The 25,973-nt window shown below is 40.8% G+C and overlaps 1 protein-coding gene across 5 annotated transcripts in view; it reads left to right on the top strand.

Annotated features, from left to right (window-relative positions):
• Positions 1 to 25,973, top strand: part of RPS6KB1 (ribosomal protein S6 kinase B1) — a 58,268-nt gene that overhangs the window by 27,813 nt on the left and 4,482 nt on the right. For 2 of the 5 annotated variants that reach the window (XM_031010979.3, XM_055386711.2), the window contains exons 5-14: positions 6,451 to 6,598; positions 10,124 to 10,181; positions 11,629 to 11,729; positions 14,194 to 14,284; positions 14,458 to 14,548; positions 15,216 to 15,323; positions 16,241 to 16,303; positions 16,490 to 16,567; positions 20,852 to 20,959; positions 25,423 to 25,535. In XM_031010979.3, coding sequence (XP_030866839.1) covers positions 6,451 to 6,598; positions 10,124 to 10,181; positions 11,629 to 11,729; positions 14,194 to 14,284; positions 14,458 to 14,548; positions 15,216 to 15,323; positions 16,241 to 16,303; positions 16,490 to 16,567; positions 20,852 to 20,959; positions 25,423 to 25,535 — 959 coding nt within the window. The other 3 variants (XM_055386713.2, XM_063706229.1, XM_055386714.2) reach the window with 3 other exon arrangements.

Raw genomic sequence — 25,973 nt, 5'->3', positions numbered from 1 at the left:
AGTTGTTTCAATCTGGACATTCTGTCTGGATTTATTAGTTCTCCTGGGACTGTTTACGTCTTATAGGAATGGTACCATTCAGGTATTTGCTTAGAGTGGAATAGTGAGGAAAAGACTATCAACAGCCATCACCCGACCCTACCAGTTGCAGCAAAAATATACCATGGAAGCAAAATACTATTGCCTACGGCATTAGTTCACCTCCCACTGTACATTTTAGAACCTTTGGCCAAAGGTGTTCTCCACCTCTGAAATATTGCGGTTTCATAGAACAATAACTTTCTCACTTTTGACTTACTTGATTCCTACAATGCCTGTTTTTTGGCCCTAAGCCCTTTTAGTTCTTTGACTTTTCTGTTTTTCTCCTCAATTTTTTAGACCCCTTCTTATTTCACTTTACTCTGAATCCAGGCTTATGGGCATAATTGGCCACTTTATCAGTTGCTAGCTCCATTGACCTTGTGCTCAGGAAAGCCCTAATCTGCATCAGCTCACTTGTCAGTGCATGTTTATTGCTATATTTCAGCTACTGAGCATTACTAGCAGAAATCACACAAACCTATAGATTGCTATTGGGAAAACTCTATGACCCCAACTCACCTGGACCCTAAGCACTTCCCAGCAATTTTTCTGCATATCCTTAGATAAATCCTTCCATTCTCTACAACTGTTTGGAGCCTTTCCTATCAGCCCCTGTACTCTTTTTAGCCAACTGTTTCTCTTCCTACTTAAGGATGTCCGATGTGATTTCCTTTGACTTCCTGTTTTATTTTAATTTAATTTATTTTAATTTTTGAGCTGAAGCCTCTGTCACCCAGGCTGGAGTGCAGTGGCGTGATCTCGGCTCACTGCCTCCTGGGTTCAAGCAGTTCTCCAGCTTTAGCCTCCCAAGTAGCTGGGATCACAGGTGCATGTCACCATGCTCAGCTAATTTTTGTATTTTTTATAGAGATGGGGTTTTACCATGTTGGCCAGGCTGGTCTCGAATTCCTGAGCTCAAGCAGTCCACCCGCCTTGGCCTCCCAAAGTGTTGGGATTATGGGCATGAGCCACCACACCTGGCCTTGACTTCCTGTTTTAGTACCTAACACAACACCACCATGTTGATCTGCAATTTTACTTGACTTGACTTCCCTCGCTCTCCAGTCTTTTTTCTTTTTTTTTTTTAATTGAGGTGGAGTCTTGCTCTGTCGTCCAGGCTGGAATGCAGTGGCGCGATCTTGGCTCACTGCAAGCTCCGCGTCCCGGGTTCACACCATTCTCCTGCCTCAGCCTCCCGAGTAGCTGGGACTACAGGTGCCCGCCACCACGCCCGGCTAATTTTTTTGTATTTTTAGTAGAGACGGGGTTTCACCGTGTTAGCCAGGATGGTCTTGATCTCCTAACCTTGTGATGCGCCCGCCTCAGCCTCCCAAAGTGCTGGGATTACAGGCATGAGCCACCGTGCCCAGCTTGCTCTCCAGTCTTAGTGGAATTTGTTTCTTCTCCTTTCCGAGGCTAATTCCTCTGTGTTTTGGATACCATCTCTCTCTGCCTACTCAGGGACATCACTCTGTCACTTATCCTCTCTGTTTTCATCCCCTATCTGACTTCTTTCTTTCTTTAATTATATTTGTGCCTCTACCATATTTAGCTAAACAAAACCTTCTTTCACATGAGGTCTTCCTGTAGCTACCACCTTCTTTACCTCTAAGTAGGGGAACTTCTTGAGAAGTGGAGTCCACATTACACATTACCATTCCTTTTTTCTTTTTGTTTTTGAGACGGAGTCTCACTCTGTCCAGCCTGTCCCCCAGGCTGGAGTGCAGTGGCGTGATCTTGGCTCACTGCTACCTCTGCCTCCCAGGTTCAAGCGATTCTCCTGCCTCAGCCTCCCGAGTAGCTAGGACTACAGGCGCATCCCACCACACTCGGCTAATTTTTTATTTTTAGTAGAGATGGGGTTTCACCATGTTGGCCAGGCTGGTCTCGAACTCCTGACCTCAGGTGATCCTCCTGCCTCGGCTTCCCAAAGTGCTGGGATTACAGGGATGAGCCACCATGCCTGGCCTACCATTCCTTTTTTCACACATTTTATTCTTTTTTTCTTTTCTTTTTTTTTTTAGGGGGGACTGAGTCTCGCTCTGTTGCCCAGACTGGAGTGCAGTGGTGTGATCTCAGCTCACCATAACCTCCGCCTCCTGGGTTGAAGCAATTCTCCTGCCTCAGCCTCCTGAGTAGCTGGGACTACAGGCGCCTGCCACCATCCTTGGCTAATTTTTGTGTTTTTAGCAGAGACGGAGTTTCACCATGTTGGCCAGGCTGGTCTCAAACTCCTGACCTCAGGTGATCCGCTCTCCTCGGCCTCCCAAAGTGTTGAGATTACAGACGTGAGCCTCCGTTTCCAGCCTCTTTTTCATTTTGTAGTTAACAAGTGATCTGTGGAATGATAGAAGCGGTGTGAATATTCTGTCCTATAATAATCTTTACTTAATGGTTTTATCTGGATTGTTTCTTGCCCAAATATTACTGTAGTGATTATAAAATGGAGACTTTTCTATTTTTTCTGTATTTTTTCTATATTGTCATTATTCTGTAAAGATTTTTTTATACTCCTTTTTTTTTTGAGATGAAGTCAGGCTGGAGTGCAGTGGTGTGATCTCAGCTCACTGCAGCTTCTGCCTCCCGGGTTCAAACTATCCTCCTGCCTCAGCCTCCAGAGTAGCTGAGACTACAGGCGTGCACCATCGCGCCCAGCTAATTTTTTGTATTTTTAGTAGAGATGGGGTTTCACCATGTTGGCCAGGATGGTCTCGATCTCTTGACCCCATGATCTAGCCACCTTGGCCTCCCAAAGTGCCGGGATTACAGACGTGAGCCACTGCGCCTGGCCCTATACTCTCTTTTTAAAAAAAATTTTTTTTTTTTTTTTTTTTTTGAAATGGAGGTTCACTCTGGTGCCCAGGCTGGAGTGCAATGATGTGGTCTTGGCTCACTGCAACCTCCATCTCCCAGGTTCAAGCAATTCTCCTGCCTCAGCCTCCTGAGTCGCTGGGATAGGTGCGTGCCACTATACCCAGCTGATTTTTGTATTTTTAGTAGAGATGGGGTTTCACTATGTTGGCCAGGCTGATCTTGAACTCCTGACCTCATGATCTGCCTGCCTTAGCCTCCCAAAGTGCTGGGATGACAGGCATGAGCCACCACACCTGGTCTTTTTTTTTTTTTTGTGAGACAGGGTCTTCCTCTGTTGCCCAGGCTTGAGTGCAGTGGCATGATCATGGCTCACCACACCCTTGGACACCAGGCTGCCTCAGCTCACTGCAACCTCTGCCTCCCAGGTTCCAGTGATTCTCGTGCCTCAGCCTCTGGAGTAACGGGAGTATAGGTGTGTACCATCACACCTGGCTAATTCTTGTATTTTTAGTAAAGATGAGGTTTCTCCATGTGGGGCAGGCTGGTCTCAAACTCCTGGCCAACATGGTGATCCGCCTGCCTCGGTTTCCCAAAGTGCTTCATATTGTTAGCCCTAATTCTAGTCCAATTCCATAGCGTTCTTCTTTATTTTTATTTTTTTATTTTTGAGATGGAGTCTCGCTTTGTCCCCCAGGCTGGAATGCAGTGGTGCGATCTCGGCTCACTGCAGCCTCCGCCTCCTGGGTTCAAGCAGTTTTCTGCCTCCGCCTCCTGAGTAGCTGGGATTACAGGTGCCTGCCACCACGCCCGGCTAATTTTTGTATTTTTAGTAGAGACGGGGTTTCATCATCTTGGCCAGGCTGGTCTTGAACTCCTGACCTTGTGATCCACCTGCCTCGGCCTCCTGAAGTGCTGGAATTACAGGTGTTAGCCACCGTGCCTGGCCACATTCTTCTTTCAGTTCATATTTGGATATCCTTTTTTTCTACAGTGAGAAGAACTCTGGTAACAACATAAACGCACTCATTTGTTCAGTTGTACAATATGTGCATAATGAAAATTGTAATACCAATAGTATTTCCAGCTACAAACCTACTAAGTTTGATTTAATATTTCTTTGCAATTTTTTGTGTGCTTACATATAGGCCACTAAGGGTGTGCAGCCTAAAATTACTTAAATATCTTTTTCTCGCTGGGTGCAGTGGCTCACACCTGTAATCCCAGCACTTTGGGAGGCCAAGGCGGGCGGATCATGAGCTCAGTTCGAAACCAGCCTGGCCAACATGGTGAAACCCCATCTCTACTAAAAATACAAAAATTAGCCAGGTGTGGTGGCAGGTGCCTGTAGTCCCAGCTACTCGGGAGGCTGAGGCAGGAGAATCACTTGAACCTGGGAGGCGGAGGTTGCAGTGAGCTGAGACCACGCCACTGCACTCCAGCCTGGGTGACAGAGTGAGACTCTGTCTAGAAAAAAAAATCTTTTTCTCCTATATCTTTTTTCTCTTTCTCTTTCTGTGGTAAAGTTATTGGTGTACTAGTCAATTAAATTTGTGTATTCCTACTGTATTCAGTTGTACTTCCTACCCCTCATCCTTGTTGATTTTATTTTATTTTTGGAATGCATTAAACATTAATATGGTTGAAAAAGAAAAATCTACATTTTATAATTACAGTAATATTTGATTTAGGGAAGAAAAAATGGATGATAAAACCGTTGAGATTTTACTCAGAAGGTATTCTCAAAAGTCTTATTTCTTTTCCTTCCCTTCCATTATCATTAGCTTTTAGTTTATCTTAGTTGTCTTCATTTTTGCAGGCATAAGCAGATACATATTATATATATTCTCATTTCCCCTTTCTTGTACAAAAGATAGCATAGTATCCATGCTGCTGTACTTTTAAATACTCTTTTGTATCTTGTTTTTATAGAGATTTTTCTTATTTTTATTTATTTATGTATTTTTTTGAGACGGAGTCTCACTCTGTCACCCAGGCTGGAGTGCAGTGGCGTGATCTCGGCTCACTGCAAGCTCCGCCTCCCAGGTTCATGCCATTCTCCTGCCTCAGCCTCCCAAGTAGCTTGGACTACAGGCACCTGCCACCACGCCTGACTAATTTTTTTTTGTATTTTTAGTAGAGATGGCGTTTCACCGTGTTAGCCAGGATGGTCTTGATCTCCTAACCTCATTATCCGCCCTCCTTGGCCTCCCAAAGTGCTGGGATTACAGGCGTGAGCCACTGCGCCTGGCTGATTTTTCTTATTTTTATAGCTTTGTTACATGTTGTGTAGATTCCATAGGTTTTGGGCCAATATCCTATGTCTGAGCATTTAGGCTGTTGCTAGTGTTCCACTTTCACAGATAATGTTGCAACCAATAACCTGTGTATTTGCTTTCCATATTACTTATGGAGATGTACCATCAGGGTAACTTCCTGGAACTTATACCTGGCATGTCTAAAACAGGGCATCATTTTCCCAAAACTTTTTCACTTTCTTTTGCCGATATTGAATGGCACCATTATCTATCCTATTACTTATGCAGAAATAAAGGTATCATCATTTCTTCTCATAACTAGTTTGTCAGCAAATGCAAATTATGTATTAGCCTTTCATTTTTTTCTATCTTCATTTTCTTATAGATCTTCTTAGTTGGTTTATTATACTAGCCTCCTAACTAGTCTCATTTCTTTCCTAATACTCCCTACTGCTACTAGATGTGTCTTTCATAAAGCCAAAGGTGTGTTCATTTCACCCAGACCTTCCTTTGCCCAGACGTTCCATTTCCTGGCCTTTGCCTACTTCTCTAGCCTAATCTCTAACCACTTCTAACCATACCAAACTACTTGTAGATTTCCCAGACGTATTCTGTCCTCTTTTGCACTGGAATGCCTTTTTTTTTACCTTCTACATTTCTTTCTTTCTTTTTTGTCTTTTTTTTACCCTTTTTGTGGAGAATGGGGTCACGCTTGTTACCAGGCAGATCTCGAACTCCTGGGCTCAAGCGATCCTCCTGCCTCTGCCCACCTAAGTGCTGGGATTACAGACACGAGCCACCGCGTCCAGGCCACATTTCATTTTAATAACTTTCAAGCAAGACTTTCTGCTAGGTCAGATGTAGTTCCCCTGTTTACCCTTACCATCCTGCACTTGCCTACATTGACTTGTCTTTTTTTCCCTGAGACTTTGGGCTCCTGTCGGCTTTTAGACTCCTATGGACAGGGCATTCCTTCTATTCTGCTTTCTTGGCACAGCCTGGAGGATGGTAGACACTCAATAGTTTGTGAATATATGAATAAACTTGATCTGATTACAGATTTCTTTTTTAAAAAGTCTCTTTAGGTAATTCATTTACATGTTCACTGCAAAAAATCCAAACTGCACAGAGGCATATATAAAGTGAATGTTTTCCATTACCCCATCTCAGTTTCTAGTGGGAACTATGGTTAGTAGTTCAATATTGGCAGGAAAAACACAAAATAGATTTTAGAATAAAATAGATTATAGAATAAAAATGTTCACTATTTTGTTCTTATAGATGATCTCTTTTCCTTTAGGCAATGATAGTAAGAAATGCTAAAGATACAGCTCATACAAAAGCAGAACGGAATATTCTGGAGGAAGTAAAGCATCCCTTCATCGTGGATTTAATTTATGCCTTTCAGACTGGTGGAAAACTCTACCTCATCCTTGAGTATCTCAGTGGTCAGTACACAGAGTTTGGTGTAATTATTTGCATTTGCTCCAGAAACTGGGTCAAAATGTTATTTTTCAATGGAAGAATACTTTTTCCCACTATGATCAAATAGTGCTTAAAATTGATGAGTACACTGAAGTACAAAATTCAGATGTGACCAAATGTTTCTATTGGCAGACAAATATGGAGGAAACTAAAGATTTTTTTCCCTCATCTGTAAAATTTTATTTTAATTCCTTTGTAATCACTCACTTAACAGAAAAACGAATACCTAAGTGATGCAGAGCCATCAAATCGTACTGGGGTAAGATACTGTAATTTAAACAATTGGGAAGATTATTTAACATACTGACTATTTTTGGAATTGGGTCTTTAAACAAGAGTTTTTAGTTTAATGTAGCCTTAGTGATTAGGGTATGTAGCTTATAATGGAAATCATCCACATTTGCCAGGGCCTACCACCTCGTAGGAACTTGTTGATTCCATATCATTTCTAGATCACAGGTGTCTATTTATTTTTTTGAGATGGAGTCTCGCACTTGTCGCACAGGCTGTAGTGCAATGGTGTGATCTTGGGTCACTGCAACCTCTGCCTCCTGGAGTTCAAGCGATTCTCCTGCCTCAGCCTCCCGAGTAGCTGGGATTACAGGCATGTGCCACCACGCCTGGCTAATTTTTGTATTTTTAGTAAAGATGGGGTTTCACCATGTTGGTCAGGCTGGTCTCGAACTCCCGACTTCAGGTGATCCACCTAACTCGGCCTTCCAAAACGCTGGGATTACAGGTGTGAGCCACTGCACCCGGCCACAAGTATCTATTTCTAGCAAACACAGTTCAGTTCTCTGAGAAAGATTTTGCAGTAACGTGTAACATGGAACAGAAAGCTACAGAATGTAGCAACTGTTTTGTGACTATTGCCATTGGAAAAACTTTTTTTTTTTTTTTTGAAGATGGAGTTTCGCTCTTCTCTCCCAGGCTGGAGTGCAGAGGCGTGATATCGGCTCACCGTAACTTCCGCCTCCCAGGTTCAAGCGATTCTCCTGCCTCAGCCTCCTAATTAGCTGGGACTACAGGCATGCGCCACCACACTTGGCTTTTTTTTGTATTTTCAGTAGAGCTGGGCTTTCACCATGTTGGCCAGGCTGGTCTTGAACTCCTGACCTCAGGTGATCTGCCCGCCTTGGCCTCCCAAAGTGCTGGGATTACAAGTGTGAGCCACTGTGCCCGCACGGAAAAACTTTATTTTGACATAATTTCATACTTAACACAAAAAGTTTTAAGAGTAGTATAAAGAATTCCTATGCCAGGCTCAGTGGCTCATGCCTGTAATCCCAGCACTTTGGGAGGCTAAGGTGGGCGGATCATGAGGTCAGGAGTTTGAGACCAGTCTGGCCAACATAGTGAAACCCTGTCTCTACTAAAAATAGAAAAATTAGCCGGGTATGGTGGTGCGCTCCTGTAATCCCAGCTACTCGGGAGGCTGAGGCAGGAGAATCGCTTGAACCTGGGAGACGGAGGTTGTGGTGAGCTGAGATCGCGCCAGTACACTGCAACCTGGGCAACAGAGCAAGACTCAGTCTCACACACACACACAAAATAAAAGAATTCCTATATATTTCTCACCTAGATTTCCCAGATGTTACCATTTCACCACATTTATTTTGTTTTATCCTATGTATATGTATATATGTGTATACATATATACATGCATGCATACATAATTGTTTTGAACTGTTTAAGAGAGTGTTACAGACATGATTTCCCTTTACCCCTAAAATTTCAATGTATGTTTTCTTTATTTTCTTTTCTTTTTTTTTTGAGATGGAGTCTCACTCTGTGGCCCAGACTGGAGTGCAGTGGTGCAATCTTGGGCTCACTACAACCTCTGCCTCTCGAGTAGCTGGGATTACAGGCACCCACCACCACGCCCAGCTAATTTTTGTATTTTTAGTAGAAATGGGGTTTCATCATGTTGGCCAGGCTGGTCTCGAATTCCTGACCTCAGGTGATCCGCCCACCTTGGCCTCCCAAAGTGCTGGGATTACAGGTGTGAGCCATTGCACCCAGCCTATTCAGCATATATTTTCTAAAATCAAGGACAGTATCTTACATAACTATACTAAAATGGTCAGAAATAGGAAATTAACATTGATGCAATTATAACTCTTCTTAGTTTCCTTTAATCTGGAACATTTCCTCAGTCTTTCTTTGACTTTCATGATGTTGACATTTTTGATTAGGACAGGCCAGTTAGTTTGTAGAATGCTTTGGGTTTAGCTGATGTTTCCTTAGTATTAGATTCAGGTTATGCAATTTTGGCAGGACCATTGAAGTGACATTGTGTCCTCCTTAATGCATCAGATCAAGAGGTACATGATATTTATGTCTTTGTCCCATTACTTGTGATGTTAACTTTGGTCACATGTATAAGGTGGTGTCTGCTGATTTTTTCCCTGGTGACGTTTTTGCCTTTGTAATTAATAAGTATCTTTTGAGGAGATACTTTGAGATTATTTAAATATCTTTCATCAAGCTTTCATGTTCAGTTTTGTTGTTTTTTTTTTTTTTTGAGATGGAATCTCACTCTGTTGCCCAGGCTGGAGTGCAGTGGCGCGATCTCAGCTCACTGCAACCTCCGCCTCCCAGGTTCAAGTGATTTTCCTGCCTCAGCCTCCCAGGTAGCTGGGATTACAGGCATGCACCACCACACCCAGCTAATTTTTTTATTTTTAATAGAGATCACCCCGACCTCAGGTGATCTGCCCGCCTCGGCCTCCCAAAGTGCAGGGATTACAGGCGTAAGCCACTGCGCCCAGCCCACATTCAGTTTTGACATCCATTGAATCTTGCCTGCAACAATTAATCGTGATGTTTGCCAAGTACTTTTTCTTATTCCGTCACGTCTTCTTCATTTATTACTTGGGATTCTACTGTAATAAAGAACTTTCTCTTCTTCCCCCTTTAAAACATTTATGTATTCATTTATTTATGTCATTGTGGACTTAGGGATCCTAATATCATTCAATGTGATATAACCTTTTATTATCATTATTTATTTTGATACTCAAATTGTGCCATGTTTTTTACTAGGCCACTGCCAGGTTCATTCTGTTTATTTAAGGGTTCTGAAAATACGAAATGTGAGCATTCACTAAAATTAGTGAGGGTGATTTAATTGTAGACTGTCATTTTTCTACCTATGGGTAAAATGTTAAAGAGTCTTTAATCAATATATATATTTTTTTAACCTCAGGTCTGGAATCTACAGATATTTTAAAGTTTGTAGATATAAAACCTGGAATTCCAAGCCAGTTCTAGTTTTTAAATATATGTGTGTCACAGAAGAATAAGAATGCTACTAAAAATAGAATCCTGAGGACTTAGTTTTAAAACCTATAATTTTTAGGATCTGTTTTTCATTTTTAAGGGGCTGATGTCTTTTAATTATGGTTAGAAGGAAAGCACAAACTCTCTCATTAGAAGTGGGTTGGAAATATTGTTTTATTTCTAATGTTTTTTCTTTTTCTTTACAGGAGGAGAACTATTTATGCAGTTAGAAAGAGAGGGAATATTTATGGAAGACACTGCCTGGTAAGTGAACTTTTTGTGGTTGCATAGATTCAGGTAATTACAAGCAAAGCCCCATTCCCGCTATGGGCAGCCACATGATTCAGTAAATTGAGCTGGAGCCAGTCACTCACTCAGGACCTCAAGGGGGAGAAGCAGTTTTGGGACTGGGCAGCTATGGAGGTCACATCATTCCTTTGCCCTTAGGCTTGAGTGGAACGCTCTTCACACCAGTTGTTCCTAACAGAACCATTCTCATTGCGGCTTTCTTTCCTTGAATTGGTAAGCTGCCTGCCTTGGCTGTGGGTGAGTGTGGTTTCCCAGTGAACCTTTATGTGTGGAACAATGGAAATTATCAGAAATCATCCCTTTTTTTTTAGGCTTTCTATTTCTCAAGGTGCAGTCTTAGGGAGGTGATAAACCTGGGCATATCATCTGTAGATTGATTATATAGTCAGGGTGGGATTTACCCTCCTATTTCTAAACATGTCATCTGCTTCAAATTAAAAATATGCACATCCTTTTGTGAAGCAACAATATTGGGTCACAATAAATCAGTTTATCCTACACATTAATTTAATAGAAAACAACACTTAAATGTTTTTTTCTACCTTGATTACCAAAACTGCATTCCATTGTTTAATTTCAGGCCTTTTCTAACAAAGAAGCTGCATTTAAGAGCCTTAGGGATGAAGTGCCCTTTTTTGGAGGAGGCTCACTGAGCCGTGTTGGAGGCTGTGTTTGTGGTCGTGCTGGCTGTGAAACTGCCTCAGTCCTCTAGGACACACCCTCTCCATCCTGGAGTAATCTGCAGGATTGCAACATTGTTATGCAGCCAGTATTGCAGTGCCTTGTGCTTTTCGAATCCAGACAGGGTTGATTCAGCCCTTTATTCTTTTGAGGTAGATAAATTTGAGTGTCACACAGTTTATAGTTGTGGGCTGGCTGGCAGGTGGGAGGGCAGATATTGTGGGCCTGAGCTGTCTATAAATATGTAGCTGTATTAAGTAAGGGATGAGTGGGCTTCTAAGGGTCAGGTTATAAGATACCTTTTGAAATCAAGACGTGATCTCTGAGAATAACAAAGTTCCTATTTCCTATGGGATTTTAAAGTTGGGTGTGGATGGGAGAAATTTGCTTGAAATGAATGGCTATTAGCTTAATTCCTACACAGACAGAACAAAACATGACCAATGGCAGTTTAGCATATTCTGGACATCTTTGCAATTTTAGCAATATATTCTAATGGCAAAATAAAGCACTTTATAGTTTCACTAAAATGAGTGAAACATAAATGTCCCCATGCCTTTTGGCAGCATCCTATGCCATCTCTTTTTCCAATACATCCCCCTACCCCACTAATTTGGTCTTTGGTGCATGTCTGTTTCTTTCAAGGAATTTTGCTCCATACATAAACTGCTTTGGATAGATTACACTCTTTTTAATTTTATTAAATCACTTTTGTTTCCAGCTTTTACTTGGCAGAAATCTCCATGGCTTTGGGGCATTTACATCAAAAGGGGATCATCTACAGAGACCTGAAGCCGGAGAATATCATGCTTAATCACCAAGGTGGAGACATACCGTAAACAATTCTATAGTAAATAATCATCTTAAAATCCTCCCACATAGGTCGTGGCCATTTTCAAAGCCCCAAACTCGTCTATTTTGTATATTTCCTCCCTCAGAATTCATAGCATCATAGTACTTGCTGATATTTTAAGTCTTTAGGTAATTACGCTTGGTGAGAGTAAAAGAAGTTGAGGATAACAGTCGCTCAACTGCCTTTTTTAGTTTAATCCTTACTCTTTATAGTTTTTCATGTTTTTGGAATCCTTACATCAAATGTTGTATAATGTTTTAGACTGTAAAAGCCAGTCTAAACATTAATTTTGGCTTGTTACTTAAATTGAAAAGTGAATCTCAATTATATAAGTTGAGTTTTAATAATGAAAATATGTAAATATTGACTGGGCGCAGTGGCTGACACCTGTAATCCCAGCACTTTGGGAGGCTAAGATGGGTGGATCACCTGAGGTCAGGAGTTCAAGACGCCTGGCCAACATGGTGAAACCCCATCTCTACAAAAATACAAAAAAAAAAAAAAAATTAGCTGGGCATGATGGTGGGTGCCTGTAATCCCAGCTACTCAGGAGGCTGAGGTGGGAGAATCGCCTGAACCCAGGAGGCGAAAGTTGCAGTGAGCCAAGATTGCGACATTATACTCCAGCCTGAGTGAAAGAGCGAGACTCCATCTCAAAAAAAAAAAAAGAAAATATGTGAATATTAGAAGCTATGCTTCTTACAGTAGGTTTTATTAATGCTGGGAAAAGGATTGAAATTGAACCAAAATATTTGATAAAACTTTGGGAATATGATGTTTAGTAGGCATCAGGTTACTTTTTTTTTTTTTTTTTTTTTTTTTTTTTTTTTTTTGAGATGGGGATCTCACTCTGTCACCCAGGCTAGAGTATGGTGGCATGATTACAGCTCACTGCAACCTCCGCCTCCCGGGCTCAAGTGATCCTTCCACCCCGGCCCCTCAAGTAGCTGGGGCCACTGTGGCACACCACCACGCCTGGCTAATTTTTGGTATTTTTTGTAGAAATGGGGTTTCATCATGTTGCCCAGGGTGGCCTCAAACTCCTGAGCTCAATTGATCTGCCTGCCTTGGCCTCCCAAATTGCTGGGATTACAGGCATAACCCACCTTCCCGCCAGCCAGAATCAGTTTATTCTTGCTGTTTGTTTGTAACAACAAACATAAACATCAGAGAGACTGATAATCTATACAACTATAGATATAGCACAGTGAGCCTTGACTGCAACTGCATGCTGATACAGACAGCTCAACTTATGCTAATCTGGGCTGTAGGTAGACTTGGCAATTCACTCGTACCCCAAAGGAGCAACCAGCTGACCCAGGGTATCTAGAAGGTGGTAGCAGCTGCTAATCCTTGGATGTCTACAGAATAATCCATGAGGTAGTTAATTGTTTCAAACTCTTAGAAAATGATGTATGAACAACTGAGGCTCATATAAACATTCCAGATTATACTCCTCCACCCACCTTTTTTTTTTTTTAAGGAGAAATGATGTACTTAACTGAATATATCATGGGAATCAGTGTCTCTTCCTTTCTCTCATCAACACCTCCTCACTCCCCAAAACGTGGATTCTGATCTGAATTATAAATCACAGGATAGAATAGGGGAGTGATAGAATAGTTAACTTCTTCTTTGATTTATAAGGTTGGGTATATCAGATGGTTCTGTGAAAATAAAGGCCATACTTCTGTATCAGAGTGTAGTATATATTTACATTTGAATCAATAGGTCATTGTGCCTTTTCTGTGAAATGAACCTCAAATACTAGAGTCCCTGAGATTGTTGAACCACTTGTTATGACAGTCCAGTAAAGAAAGCTAAACTTGAACTGAAATGATCTTTGTGTAAGGTGGTAAGTTTTTTACTTTCTGGATCAGTGATGATTGATTCATACTATCTAGCAATTTTCTTTCTTTCCCCTAATTGGTAGCATTGGGCAGAATGAGCTACCTTGTTATAATGAGTTTCTGAGACCATTTTAAGAACTCTTCACAGTTCACTGTGATAAAAGCTATATATTTGAAGTACTGTCTCACACCTTTGTTTAAAAGGTACAGAATATGTTTATTGGGGTCTGTGTACTTAAACTAGACTTCAAAAAACAGTTTTCCCAGGATTTTTCTTTTTCAGGATGGTAGAGGATTTTGTATATACTTAAAGCTAGAGCCTTAAACAGGTTATTTCACTTTTTTCTCTATCTTTATTTTCTCTTTACTAGATAGATTGTATCATTGGCAAAAGGTGACTTTGCCCTAGCCTTAAACAGTTAGCATCCCATTTTATGGATGGTACCTTGTTCTTGACATCTGCAAGAAAATTTGAGGCAAGAAAAGTTAAATGGAAGGATAGATTAAGGTATTATGTGACATGTTCAAACACTGCACATACTTAGAATTCTGAGAATAATCATGCTGTAATCTTTCATTGTAGGTCATGTGAAACTAACAGACTTTGGACTATGCAAAGAATCTATTCATGATGGAACAGTCACACACACATTTTGTGGAACAATAGAATACATGTGAGCTACATGTTAAACATAATTGGTTTGGGGGTAATAGCTAATTTTATCTGTTTTAAGGAATAGTATCTGTTTTCTGTACCCTCATTGACTCTGTATATTGTTTTTAAAATTCTAATTCAGATGATATGCGAATGGGTGAATTTTTAAGCGTATTATTTTCCTCATTGTAGGGCCCCTGAAATCTTGATGAGAAGTGGCCACAATCGTGCTGTGGATTGGTGGAGTTTGGGAGCATTAATGTATGACATGCTGACTGGAGCAGTAGGTGCACAGTTAAAAGCTGCATGTATTATTGGTCTGTGCTGAGTCACTATAGCAAGAGACCTGTCCTGTGCTTTCTGAACATGTTACCAGTGGAGTTTTCAAAGCCCAAAGATTTGTTATTAGCAGTTTAACACTAATAATGCTGTATGATTATATGGGATCCCATACTTTCCGAAACATTTTCATTTAAATGATCTATGTCATGGCAGGCCTGTGAAATAGATGTTGAATAGATAATGCCCTTATTTTATAAATGGAGAAATTGAAGCATAAAATCACATAGCTCACTTATCACACAGCAAGTTAATGGTGGAAACACAGGCTTCCTTCCAGGACACTGCTACTTCCTCTCTCCTGTTGCTTAAAAACTGCACATCTGCCGGCCACAGTGGTGCATGCCTGTAGCCTAAGCTACTCAGGAGGCTGAGGTGGGAGGATCATTTGAGCTAAGGATTATTAATAGAATCTAGCCTTGACAACATAGTGAGACCCTGTCTCTAAAACAAAATAAAGGTCTTTAGCAGTTAGCCCATTTCACAGCATACATTTCTGATCTCCATGCATAACTAATTTAGGAAATGGATAATATTATTTAAAATTTGTTTCTTATATGCTAATATTTTTCACTCCCTGCTAATATTTTTCACTTGTCTTCTACTCTTAGCCCCCATTCACTGGGGAGAATAGAAAGAAAACAATTGACAAAATCCTCAAATGTAAACTCAATTTGCCTCCCTACCTCACACAAGAAGCCAGAGATCTGCTTAAAAAGGTAAGGTTCTTAAATGGTCACTGACACTACAAGATTCAATGACTAGGATTTAACTAGATAGAATTTAATGTATATTTTGAATAAAGAGTCATATATAAATATTGAACAAAAAAAGTCTTCAATTTTTGAAGGTGAAGTACAGATTTGTTTAAAGACTTTCTTTTCATATTCTTTTTTTAAAATCTTTTTTTTTTGAGACAGGGTCTTGCTCTGTCACCCAGGCTAGAGTGCAGTGGTGCGATCTTGGCTCACTGCAACCTCAGTCTCCCAGGTTCAAGCGATTCTTCTGCCTCAGCCTCTCAAGTAGCTGGGATTACAGGCACCCGCCACCACGCCCAGCTAATTTTTGTATTTTTAGTAGAGACAGGGTTTCACCATGTTGGTCAGTCTGGTCTGGAACTCCTGACCTCAGGTAATCCATCTGCCCTGGCCTCCCAAAGTGCTAAGTGCTGGGATTACAGACCCTTAAACAATATTAAGTAGTAATTAGTAAACTATATTTTCTTTTCTTTTCTTTTCTTTTTTTTCTGAGATGGAGTCTTGCTCTGTCGTCCAGGCTGGAGTGCAATGGCATGATCTTGGCTCACTGCAACCTCCACCTCCCAGGTTCAAGTGATTCTCCTGCCTCAGTCTCCCTAGTAGCTGGGATTACAGGTGTTCACCACCACGCCAGGCTAATTTTTGTATTTTTAGTAGAGAAGGGGTTTCACCGTGTTGGCCAACCTCGAACTCCCAACCTCAGGTGATCCACCTGCCTCAGCCTCCCAAAGTGCTGGGATTACAGGCATGAGCCACTGTGCCTGGCCAATAAACTATATTTTCTCAAGGCAAAGTAGACAAGCAAAGTCTAAAAAGGAAAAAAAAAAAAATCAGTTTGACTAAGGTTCTTTATCCAAGGTTTTTTTTCCTCTTTAAAGCTGCTGAAAAGAAATGCTGCTTCTCGTCTGGGAGCTGGTCCTGGGGACGCTGGAGAAGTTCAAGTAGGGATTGGCATCTTTGGTGTTTTGCTGGGAAGATAATGCTAGTTTTATGTATTTCTGAGGGTTATATGTAGTTGCTTATAAGTTTAGCTTATTTTGTGACTTGTAACTTCAAAAAGGTGATTAATTTATCAATCCAGCAAAGTCTGGTCCCCTCAACTTTTCTTCCTGCTTTTTTTTTCCTAGGCTCATCCATTCTTTAGACACATTAACTGGGAAGAACTTCTGGCTCGAAAGGTGGAGCCCCCCTTTAAACCTCTGTTGGTAAGTATACATGATAGTGTATAATTGGGTGCAGTGGCTCACGCCTGTAATCCCCAAACTTTAAAGGTCCGAGGTGGGAGGATTGTTTGAGGCCAGGAGTTCAATACCAGCATGGGCAACATAACAAGACTCCATATCTACAAAACATTTAAAAGTTAGCTGGGTGTGGCGGCTTGTGCCTGTAAGTCCCAGCTACTTGCAAGGCTGAGGCAGGAGGATCGCTTGATATTTTTTTAGAATAAGAAAAATCTCAGAGCAGACAGAAACATTATTGTTATTAGCAGTTCAAAGATCTCTGGTCTATCCTCTCCAGCATCTTTATTTTATTTTATTTTGAGATGGGGTCTCACTCTGTCACCCAGGATGGAGTGCAGTAGCACGATCACAGTTCAGTGCAGCCTTGACCTCCCCAGGCTCAGGTGATTCTCCCACTTCAGCTTCCCAAATAGCTGCAACTACAGACACGTGTCACCATGCCTAGCTAATTTTTTTGTATTTTTTATAGAAACAGGGTTTTGCCATGTCACCCAGACTGGTCTTGAACTCCTGGGCTCAAGTGATCCACCCACCTCAGCCTCTCCAAGTGCTGGGATTACAGGTGTGAGCTTCTGCACCCAGCCAAGCATCTTTTATTTTTGTACTATCTTGTAAAGAACTAAAGCCAGTGGCAATTGACAGTATTAGCTATTTTTAAGTCAGTTACCTAAGACAAATATTTCAGGTAGTTGGGACTTCCTTTTTTTGGTTTGTTTTATTTTGCTTAATTTAACCATTTTAAATATGATTCTCTGGGAATTTTTTCTTCAAAGTATAGAATATGTGTGCATTCGTTTGCTAGGCTTGCTGCAACAAAGTACCACAAACCGGGTGGCTTAGACAACAGAAATTTATTATCTCATAGATCTGGAGACTAGAAGTTCTAGATCACATTGTTAGAGTTGGTTTCTTTGACTACTGTGAGAAACTGTATGTTCCATGCCTCTCCCCTGGCTTCTGGTGGTTTGCTGGTAATCTTTGTCATTCTTTGGCTTGTAGGTGCATCACCCGGATCTCTGCCTTCATGTTCACATGGTGTTCTACCTGTGTGCATATCTGTGGCCAAATTTCCCCTTTTTATAAGGATACCAGGCATATTGGATTAGGGTTCCTCTCTACTCCAGTAGGACCTCATCTTCACTAATTACATCTGCAATAACCCTTTCCAAATAAGGTCACATTCTGAGGAACTAGAGGTTAGAATTTCAACATACGAAATTTTTTGGGGGTGGGTAAGGCACACGATTCAACCCATAACAATATGTTTGTGAGTAAATCAGTTAGTGTGTTAGTTATTGTCCTTCTCCCACCTCAGAATCTGAGAAAATACAGTTTCTTTTTCCATTCCTTAGGATGTAGTTGGAGAAGGAGGAGGATGATGATGGTGATTATTTTTTGGTCATGGAGCATAATGTCCCCACTTTAAAAAACAACAAACAATTGTAAGGAAGATAACTGTCATATACCTACTGCCCAGCTTAAAAAATGATTAGGTCATCTTGTTTAAACATAACTGCCATCCCATCATCACACCTCAGAAGTTGACAGTTTCCTTAGTTTTTTGTTTTTTGTTTTTTTTTCCTTTTTCTTTTCTTTTCTTTTCTTTTTTTTTTTTTTTTTTTTTTTTGAGATAGGGTCTTTCTCTGTTGCCCAGGCTGGAGTGCAGTGGCATGATAGTGGCTCATGGCAGCCTCAACCTCCCAGGCTCAAGGGCTCCTCCCGTATAGCTGGGGCCACAGGGATGCATCACCACATCCAGCTAATTTTTAAATTTTTTCTAGAGATGAGGTCTCCCTGTGTTGCCCCACCTAATTTTTTTTGTTGTTGTTGTTTTTCCATTTTTTTTCCTCCTGTTTGTAAGGATTTAATCAAGGTCTGTATATAGTTTGGTTACTATGTCTCTTAGGTCTCTTTTCATTTATAGATTCCCCTTGTGATTTATTGAAGAAACTGGGTCATTTGTCCTGTAGAATTCTCAAATTTTGATTTTGCTGATATTATCCCCATAGTTTCGTTGACCATGTTCATCTGTTCTCTGAATTTCCAAAAACTGGTAGTTAAATTTAGGTGGTTGATCTAATTCAGATTAAACTCTCAGTATTGCATGCTTTGATCAGGAGGCATAATGTGTAGTTCGTGTGTGTGTGTGTGTGTGTGTGTGTGTGTGTGTTTAAGTGATGTTAGTGGTCACTGATCATTGCCTATGTCAGCATTTCACTACCAGGGTAATTTGGCAATGTCTGGAGATACACTGATTGTCACAGGTTGGGGGAGGGAATGCTATAGGTACCTTCAGGAGTAAGAGTCAGCACAGCACAGCCCCCTACAGCTAAGCATTAATAGGCCTAAAATGTCAGTAGCACTGAGGTTGAGAAACTCTAGCCTACTTTTATAATTTCATCAGGTGTTTGTGAAATGGTCTTATTCTAACTGTTATTTCTTCTTTCTTTGTTAGCTGGAATTCTTTCATAAAGAGAAACTCTTTGATCAGTTAGTTACCCAAGGTATAGTTCATACAGGAAAGGCAGGATGTATGTTTGATTCTTTCCTAGTTTTCAAAATAATGAATTAGTTCCCTAGCATCTTCCAGAATTGACCAATGAACTTTGTGTGTGTGTGTTTTTTCTTTTTTAGTATATTATGAACTTACACGTTTTAACATATTTGTGTTTCATTTCATTGCAGTTATTTTTATTTTATTTTTATTTACTCATTTATTGTTTTGAGGCAGGGTCTTACTCTGTCACCCAAGCTGTAGTGCAGTGGTATAATCTCTGTCCACTGCAGCCTTGACTTCCCGGCCTCCAGCAATCCTCCACCTTACCCTCTTGAGTAGCTGGGACCACAGGTACACCACCATGCCCAGCTAATTTTTGTGTTTCTGGTAGAGACGGGGTTTTGCCGTGTTCACCAGGCTGGTCTTCAACTCCTGAGCTCAAAAGCAATCCACCTGCCTCTGCCTCCCAAAGTGTTGGGATGATAGGCATGAGCCACCACACCTAGCAGTTATTTTTATTGATGCTCAGTTTTTCCCTTCGTTGAATGCTGGTGCAGTGAATGCTGGGTGCATCTTCATGTTGGTTTCTGAGTCCTTTTGACATGACCACATGGTCTGGTGTTGTACGAGAGAGCAAAATAAGGAAACTGGTGTTCTATGCTTATCTTGCACATTTTCACCACACTTGGAATCAGCCATTCCTCCAGGGAGTGCAGGTTCACAGTCTGGGCTCTAAGAGAATTGTAAGGTCAATGTGGTCATCTTTTAGTATTAAGTCAGATATTCTAAATTATTATTTACTTCCTACATTTGGCCCAAGAGTCTAACCAGATATTTTGGGAAAGAGAGAAGGAATTAAATAAATAAATCTCATGGTTAGAACTGAAGTGGTAACTATACTTTCACAAGGAAATATAACTTATAAACCATGCAGAATAGAAAATTATTTTTGTTCCTTTAGATTTCTAAAGGAATGAAATAAGCTGTGGGAAGAAACTTTAACTGGAGCATCTTACCAGTGTTATTCATGTTTTAACTCTGCTTCAGTAGTTTTTCAGGTTTATTACAAACCTGCAGTAGCCAACTGAACTAATTATCTCTAAACAGGGATTTAGCCAGTGGACTAGGCACACTGAAGCTTTGTGAGAGGGGAAATTGATATTCACATTTTTTCCAGCTTGTTTTGAGCTCAATATATTCACTTTTTTTTTTTTTTAATTGAGACAGACTCTTGCACTGTCATCTGGGCTGGTGTGCAGTGGCACGATCTCTGCTTGCTGCAACCTGTGCCTCCCGGGTTCAAGCAATTCTCGTGCCTCATCCTCCTGAGTAGCTAGGATTACAGGCACACGCCACCATGCCTGGCTAATTTTTTGTATTTTTAGTAGAGATGGGGTTTCACTATTTTGGCCAGGCTGGTCTCGAACTCCTGACCTCATGATCCGCCTGCCTCAGCCTCCCAAAGTGCTGGGATTACAGGCGTGAGCCACCACGCCCAGTCGATATATTCACATTTTTAATAGGAATAACTGTATACTAAAATCTATTTTAGTGCATGTTTAAGATTTGAAGATGTAATTTGACTCAGTACTTTCCAGCTACATTTTTTTCTTCATTCTGTGCCTGCTAAGACTATTCTAATACTTTATTATAGTTAACCCCCGTGAAAAGAGCTCCCAGAGCTTACAGTGCATTTGATTGATGTAACATGGACTATTTATTATTTTCTAAATTATTTTGTTTGTATAAAGCAATCTGAAGAGGATGTAAGTCAGTTTGACTCCAAGTTTACACGTCAGACACCTGTCGACAGCCCAGATGACTCAACTCTCAGTGAAAGTGCCAATCAGGTCTTTCTGGTAAGTGAAAGAATTTCCATGTAGTCATGGGAAATTTTAGTGTGAGGATGGGCTCTTCAAAGAAAATTCAGTTTGCTTGCTTTGCAGTTCATGTAGGTAACCTGGCCCACTTTTTTTTTTTTTTTTTTAAATAAGCCATGCCCTTGTAACTTATTGATGCCTACAAAATTTATTTTCGTAATCCAACATTTTATTTTAGCAATCAGAGTGGGAATGTACAAATCTTTGGAAAGTATGACGCCCTTTTTTTTTTAGGCCACAGACTTAAGATGATGTTTGGCTTAGCATCTCAACCAAAAATTAGTCATAGCAGTCGGGGAGAAAAACCTCACTGACTACATGTATTTTATTCCTGAAACAGCTATAGATTTTTGGTACTTTTTTTTTTTTTTTTTTTTTTTTTGAGACAGGGTCTCACCTTGTAGCCTAGGCTGGGTGTAGTGTAGTGGTGTGATCACAGTTCACTGCAGCCTTGACCTCCCAGGCTCAAGTGATCCACCCATTTCAGCCTCGTGAGTACCTGGACCACAGGTGTGTGCCACATGCAGCTAATTTTTTATTTTTTTGTAGAGACAGAGTCTCATTATTTTACTCCTGGACTCAAGCTATCTTCCTGCCTTGGCTTCCCAAAGTGCCAAAATTATAGGCATGAGCCATCGTTCCTGGCCCTATTTTTGGTACTCTTAACATAAGTAGGGGATTTTTTTTTTTTTTTTTTTTTGAGACGGAGTCTTGCTCTGTCACCAGGTTGGAGTGCAGTGGCGCGATCTCAGCTCACTGCAACTTCTGCCTCCTGGGTCCGAGTGATTCTCCTGCCTCAGCCTCCCGAGTAGCTGGGACTATAGGCGTGCGCCACCACGCCCAGTTAATTTTTGTATTTTTAGTAGATACAGGGTTTCACCATGTTGGCCAGGATGGTCTCGATTTCTTTTTTTTTTTTTTTTTTTTTTTTGAGAAGGAGTCTCGCTCTGTCGCCCAGGTTGGAGTGCAGTGGCGCAATCTCGGCTCACTGCAAGCTCCACCTCCTGGGTTCACGCCATCCTCCTGCCTCAGCCTCCTGAGTAGCTGGGACTACAGGCGCCCGCCACCACGCCAGGCTAATTTTTTGTATTTGTAGTAGAGACGGGGTTTCATCGTGTTAGCCGGGATAGTTTTGATCTCCTGACCTTGTGATCCGCCTGCCTTGGCCTCCCAAAGTGCTGGGATTACAGGCGTAAGCCACCACGCCCAGTCGATGGTCTCGATTTCTTGACCTCGTGATCCACCCACCTTGGCCTCCCAAAATGCTGGGAATACAGGCATGAGCCACTGCGCCCGGCCAAGTAGGGGATTTTTTTAACATTAATTGTGAATATTTGACATCAAAACATATTGGTTCATATGTAATAATGAATTCTCATTGTAGAAATGTCTGTATAGATTTATAGCTTGTCTCCTCAGAAAAGTAAAGGTTTTTGATGTTGGCCAACAGAAATGATGGATTTATATCAGAAGACCATGAATGCATACTATTTTGCTCAAATAGCACATATGCTTGTTGATTTTATTACTGTACTTAATATGTCACATGAACATCTATCTCATTTTGTATCCTTTTTTTTCTTTTGTCATTTGTTTTTGGACTACTCTAGGGAGAATAGAATATGGGGAAAATAATTGTTTGGGAGTGTTTTTTCCCTGTTTTTGAGTTCACTGGATTTGTCACTAACTTAATTCTTAAGCTTTTGTTCCCCACATTGCTCACTATGTAATACAAGTAGTGTTGTATCTTATGGGATGGGAAATAACCTCTAAAGTTAGCATGGAGTTGGGGCATGGTGGCTTATGGCTATAACCTTGAGGTCAGGAGTTCAAGACCAGCCTGGCTAACATGGTGAAACCCCATCTCTACTAAAAGTACAAAAATTAGCCGGGTGTGGTGGCATGCACCTGTGGTACCAACTACTTGGGAGGCTGAGGCAGGAGAATCATTTGAACCCGGGAGGCAGAGGTTGCAGGAGCCAAGATTGTGCCACTGCACTCCAGCCTGAGTGATAGAGTGAGAGAGACTCCATATCAAAAAAAAAATTAATTAAAAAAATTAAGTTAGTATGGGATGCAAAAGTTGTGTATAGTACAGTATGGTTTTGAGGAAACAACACTGAATAGTAATAATCCTATAAATTAATATAGAGCACATAGGCAAAATATAATCTTACAGTATTACATAAGAGATAAAAGATGAGTGAGTGCATGCATGTTTTTAAATTCAAGTTTGATGTGTGCATGATCAAAGTTACGGCATCTCTGTTAGTAAAATCTTAGGTTCAGTTAGGGAAGTGGGCATGAATCACTTTAATTTTGGCATTTTTTTTTCTCTTGTACTACAGATGTGGAATTTATACCTTTGATTTAACATAGAGACCTTTTCCTCAATTGGACATTGCAGAATTTCAACTTATGTGACAGTTTTCCCCCCACAAAATAGAAGCATTTTATTTAGCTGCCAAGAAATCCAAAGTTGTGGTGGTAAAAGTGAGATATTGAAGCTTTCATTGCCAGTTAAAGTATTGTTGAGCTTTTCACAATTACTTAAATTGGCTAATGAATAGAGCAACTCATTTGTTAGGTTTTAGCCAGAATTCTGTACCTAAAGTGGATCTCTTTAAACATTAATAAAAAAAAATAGGCCTGGTGCAGTGGCTCACGCCTGTAATCCCAGCACTTTGGGAGTCTGAGGTGGGCGGATCACAAGGTCAGGAGTTCCAGACCAGCCTGGCTAATATGGTGAAAACCCATCTCTACTAAAAATACAAAAATTAGCCAGGCGTGATGGCTGTAGTCCCAGCTACTCGGGAGGCTGAGGCAGGAGAATTGCTTGAACCCGGGAGGAGGAGGTTGTAATGAGCTGAGATCACGCCCCTCACTGCACTCCAGCCTGGGCGACAGAGCTAGACTCCATCTCAAAAAAAAAAAAAAAAATTATATATATATACACACATACATACATACATACACACATATAGTGACATCCCACTTATCTGGATAATGTGGTTCTAGCAACCTCATTTCAACAAATATTTTAATTCCTGTTGTAAGACCCCATCACAGAATTAGAGGAAATTCAAACATGATTAAGGCACAGCCTGTACCTCTTGGTAGTTACAGCTTTAGTCCACCAGAACGTTTGTAAAATTATTCTCTGAAGTTCACATATAACTGTCACAAATCATATGCACTTCAGAATTGCACCTCACTCTTTGGGACTTCACTCAGAGCTTTGCTGAGTCTTATTTATTGTAACACATAATGCTTACTCATAGATTTTGATAAATAGAAGATAGGTGAAGATGGTTAAAAGAATGAACATTGACAGCTAGAGAAATGACAGCTGGTAGCCTAATAGTAAGATCCAAGAGAGAACTAAAATGAACAAAACTGCATTTTTGCCTATTACAACTGAAGGTTTTTGAAATGTTGATACTTATTCATCAAGAAAACAAATTCTAGCTGGGCAGAGATCACACGTGCCTATATAGTCCCAGCTACTTGAGGGGCTGAGGTGGGAGAATAGCTTGGGTCCAGGAGTTTGAGGCTGCAGTGAGCTATGATATCACCACTGCACTCCAGCCTGGGCAATATAGGGATACCCCATCTCTTAAAACAAAACAAAAAACGAATTCTGTCCAATCATTGGCGTAAAACCAGAAAGATCACAAGATCTGACTTTGATGCCAAGTCAGAAAATTGTTTTTACTTTGGTCTGATTATAAGAAACTGTTTTAGGGTGATAAACTTAATTGCTTATATGCCTGTGGCTAGAAACACTAGAAGTTTCTTTACATTTCTCCTAGTATTTAACGTCTTTTTTTTTTTTTTTTTTTTTTTAATTTTTGAGATGGAGTCTTACTCTGTTGCCCAGGCTAGAATGCAGTGGTGCAATCTCTGCTCACTGCAACCTCCACCTACCAGGTTCAAGTGATCCTCCTGCCTCAGCCTCCCGAGTAGCTGGGATTACAGGCGTGCACCACCATGCATGGTGGTGTATTTTTGTATTTTTAGTAGAGACGGTGTTTCACCACATTGGCCAGGCTGGTCTTGAACTCCTGACCTCAGGTGGTCTGCCTGCCTTGGCATCCCAAAGTGCTGGGATGACAGGCGTGAGCCCCCGTGCCTGGGCGTATTTAACATCTTCATATGGAGCCTGAATTTTCCTGTTTTTTTTTCTATTCCTGTCAGTAGGGTAGAATTTTGTTTGCTAGCATATCAGGCTCAATGGAATTCTGCTTTCTTGAAGTGTGTGCCTCACGAAATGGCTGGAAAGAAGTTAACAGGTCTAAAAATGAGGTTGAGGACGTGGGAGAGTGTACACATTGGTGGTTTTAGGTGTGCATCATTGTGTAGGTATGTCAGACTGAACAACCCCATTTTCTTGAGATACATGAGAAAATGCCATTCTGTAGTCCACTGTTACTGTCTTTCAGGGTTTTACATATGTGGCTCCATCTGTACTTGAAAGTGTGAAAGAAAAGTTTTCCTTTGAACCAAAAATCCGATCACCTCGAAGATTTATTGGCAGCCCACGAACACCTGTCAGGTATTTCACACTCTTATTTTCACTTTTTTTTTGTTTTTAAACAACCTACAAGAGTGTTTGCTTAAGAAATTTATGCCAAGTTATATAAATGAAAGACTGTCATACTGTCTTTGGTTGACATAAGCACAGCATCTATATCTTACATTGCAAAGACTAGTCTGACTAATCTATGATGTTATATGGTTTACCTTCCCTCCCGAAAGTAAGCAGCCATACTGGCAAATGTCCTCTTTATCCATTCACTCAGCATTTATTGTGCACCAAGAGCACCAGCACTACATGCTGCATGTTATGTGTGTGTATCTATATAGTACTATAATACAGGAATTGTCCCTGTCCTGATGAAGCTTACAATTTAGTGGGAAAGTCACAATAGACAAAGGATATACAAAAATATAATTACAAGTAGTGCAAAGTGCTATAATTTAAAAGGGGAAA

Source organism: Gorilla gorilla, chromosome 4 (genome assembly GCF_029281585.2).
Source record: "Gorilla gorilla gorilla isolate KB3781 chromosome 4, NHGRI_mGorGor1-v2.1_pri, whole genome shotgun sequence".
Taxonomy (NCBI): domain Eukaryota; kingdom Metazoa; phylum Chordata; class Mammalia; order Primates; family Hominidae; genus Gorilla; species Gorilla gorilla.
This window is presented reverse-complemented; position numbering and strand designations above follow the sequence as displayed.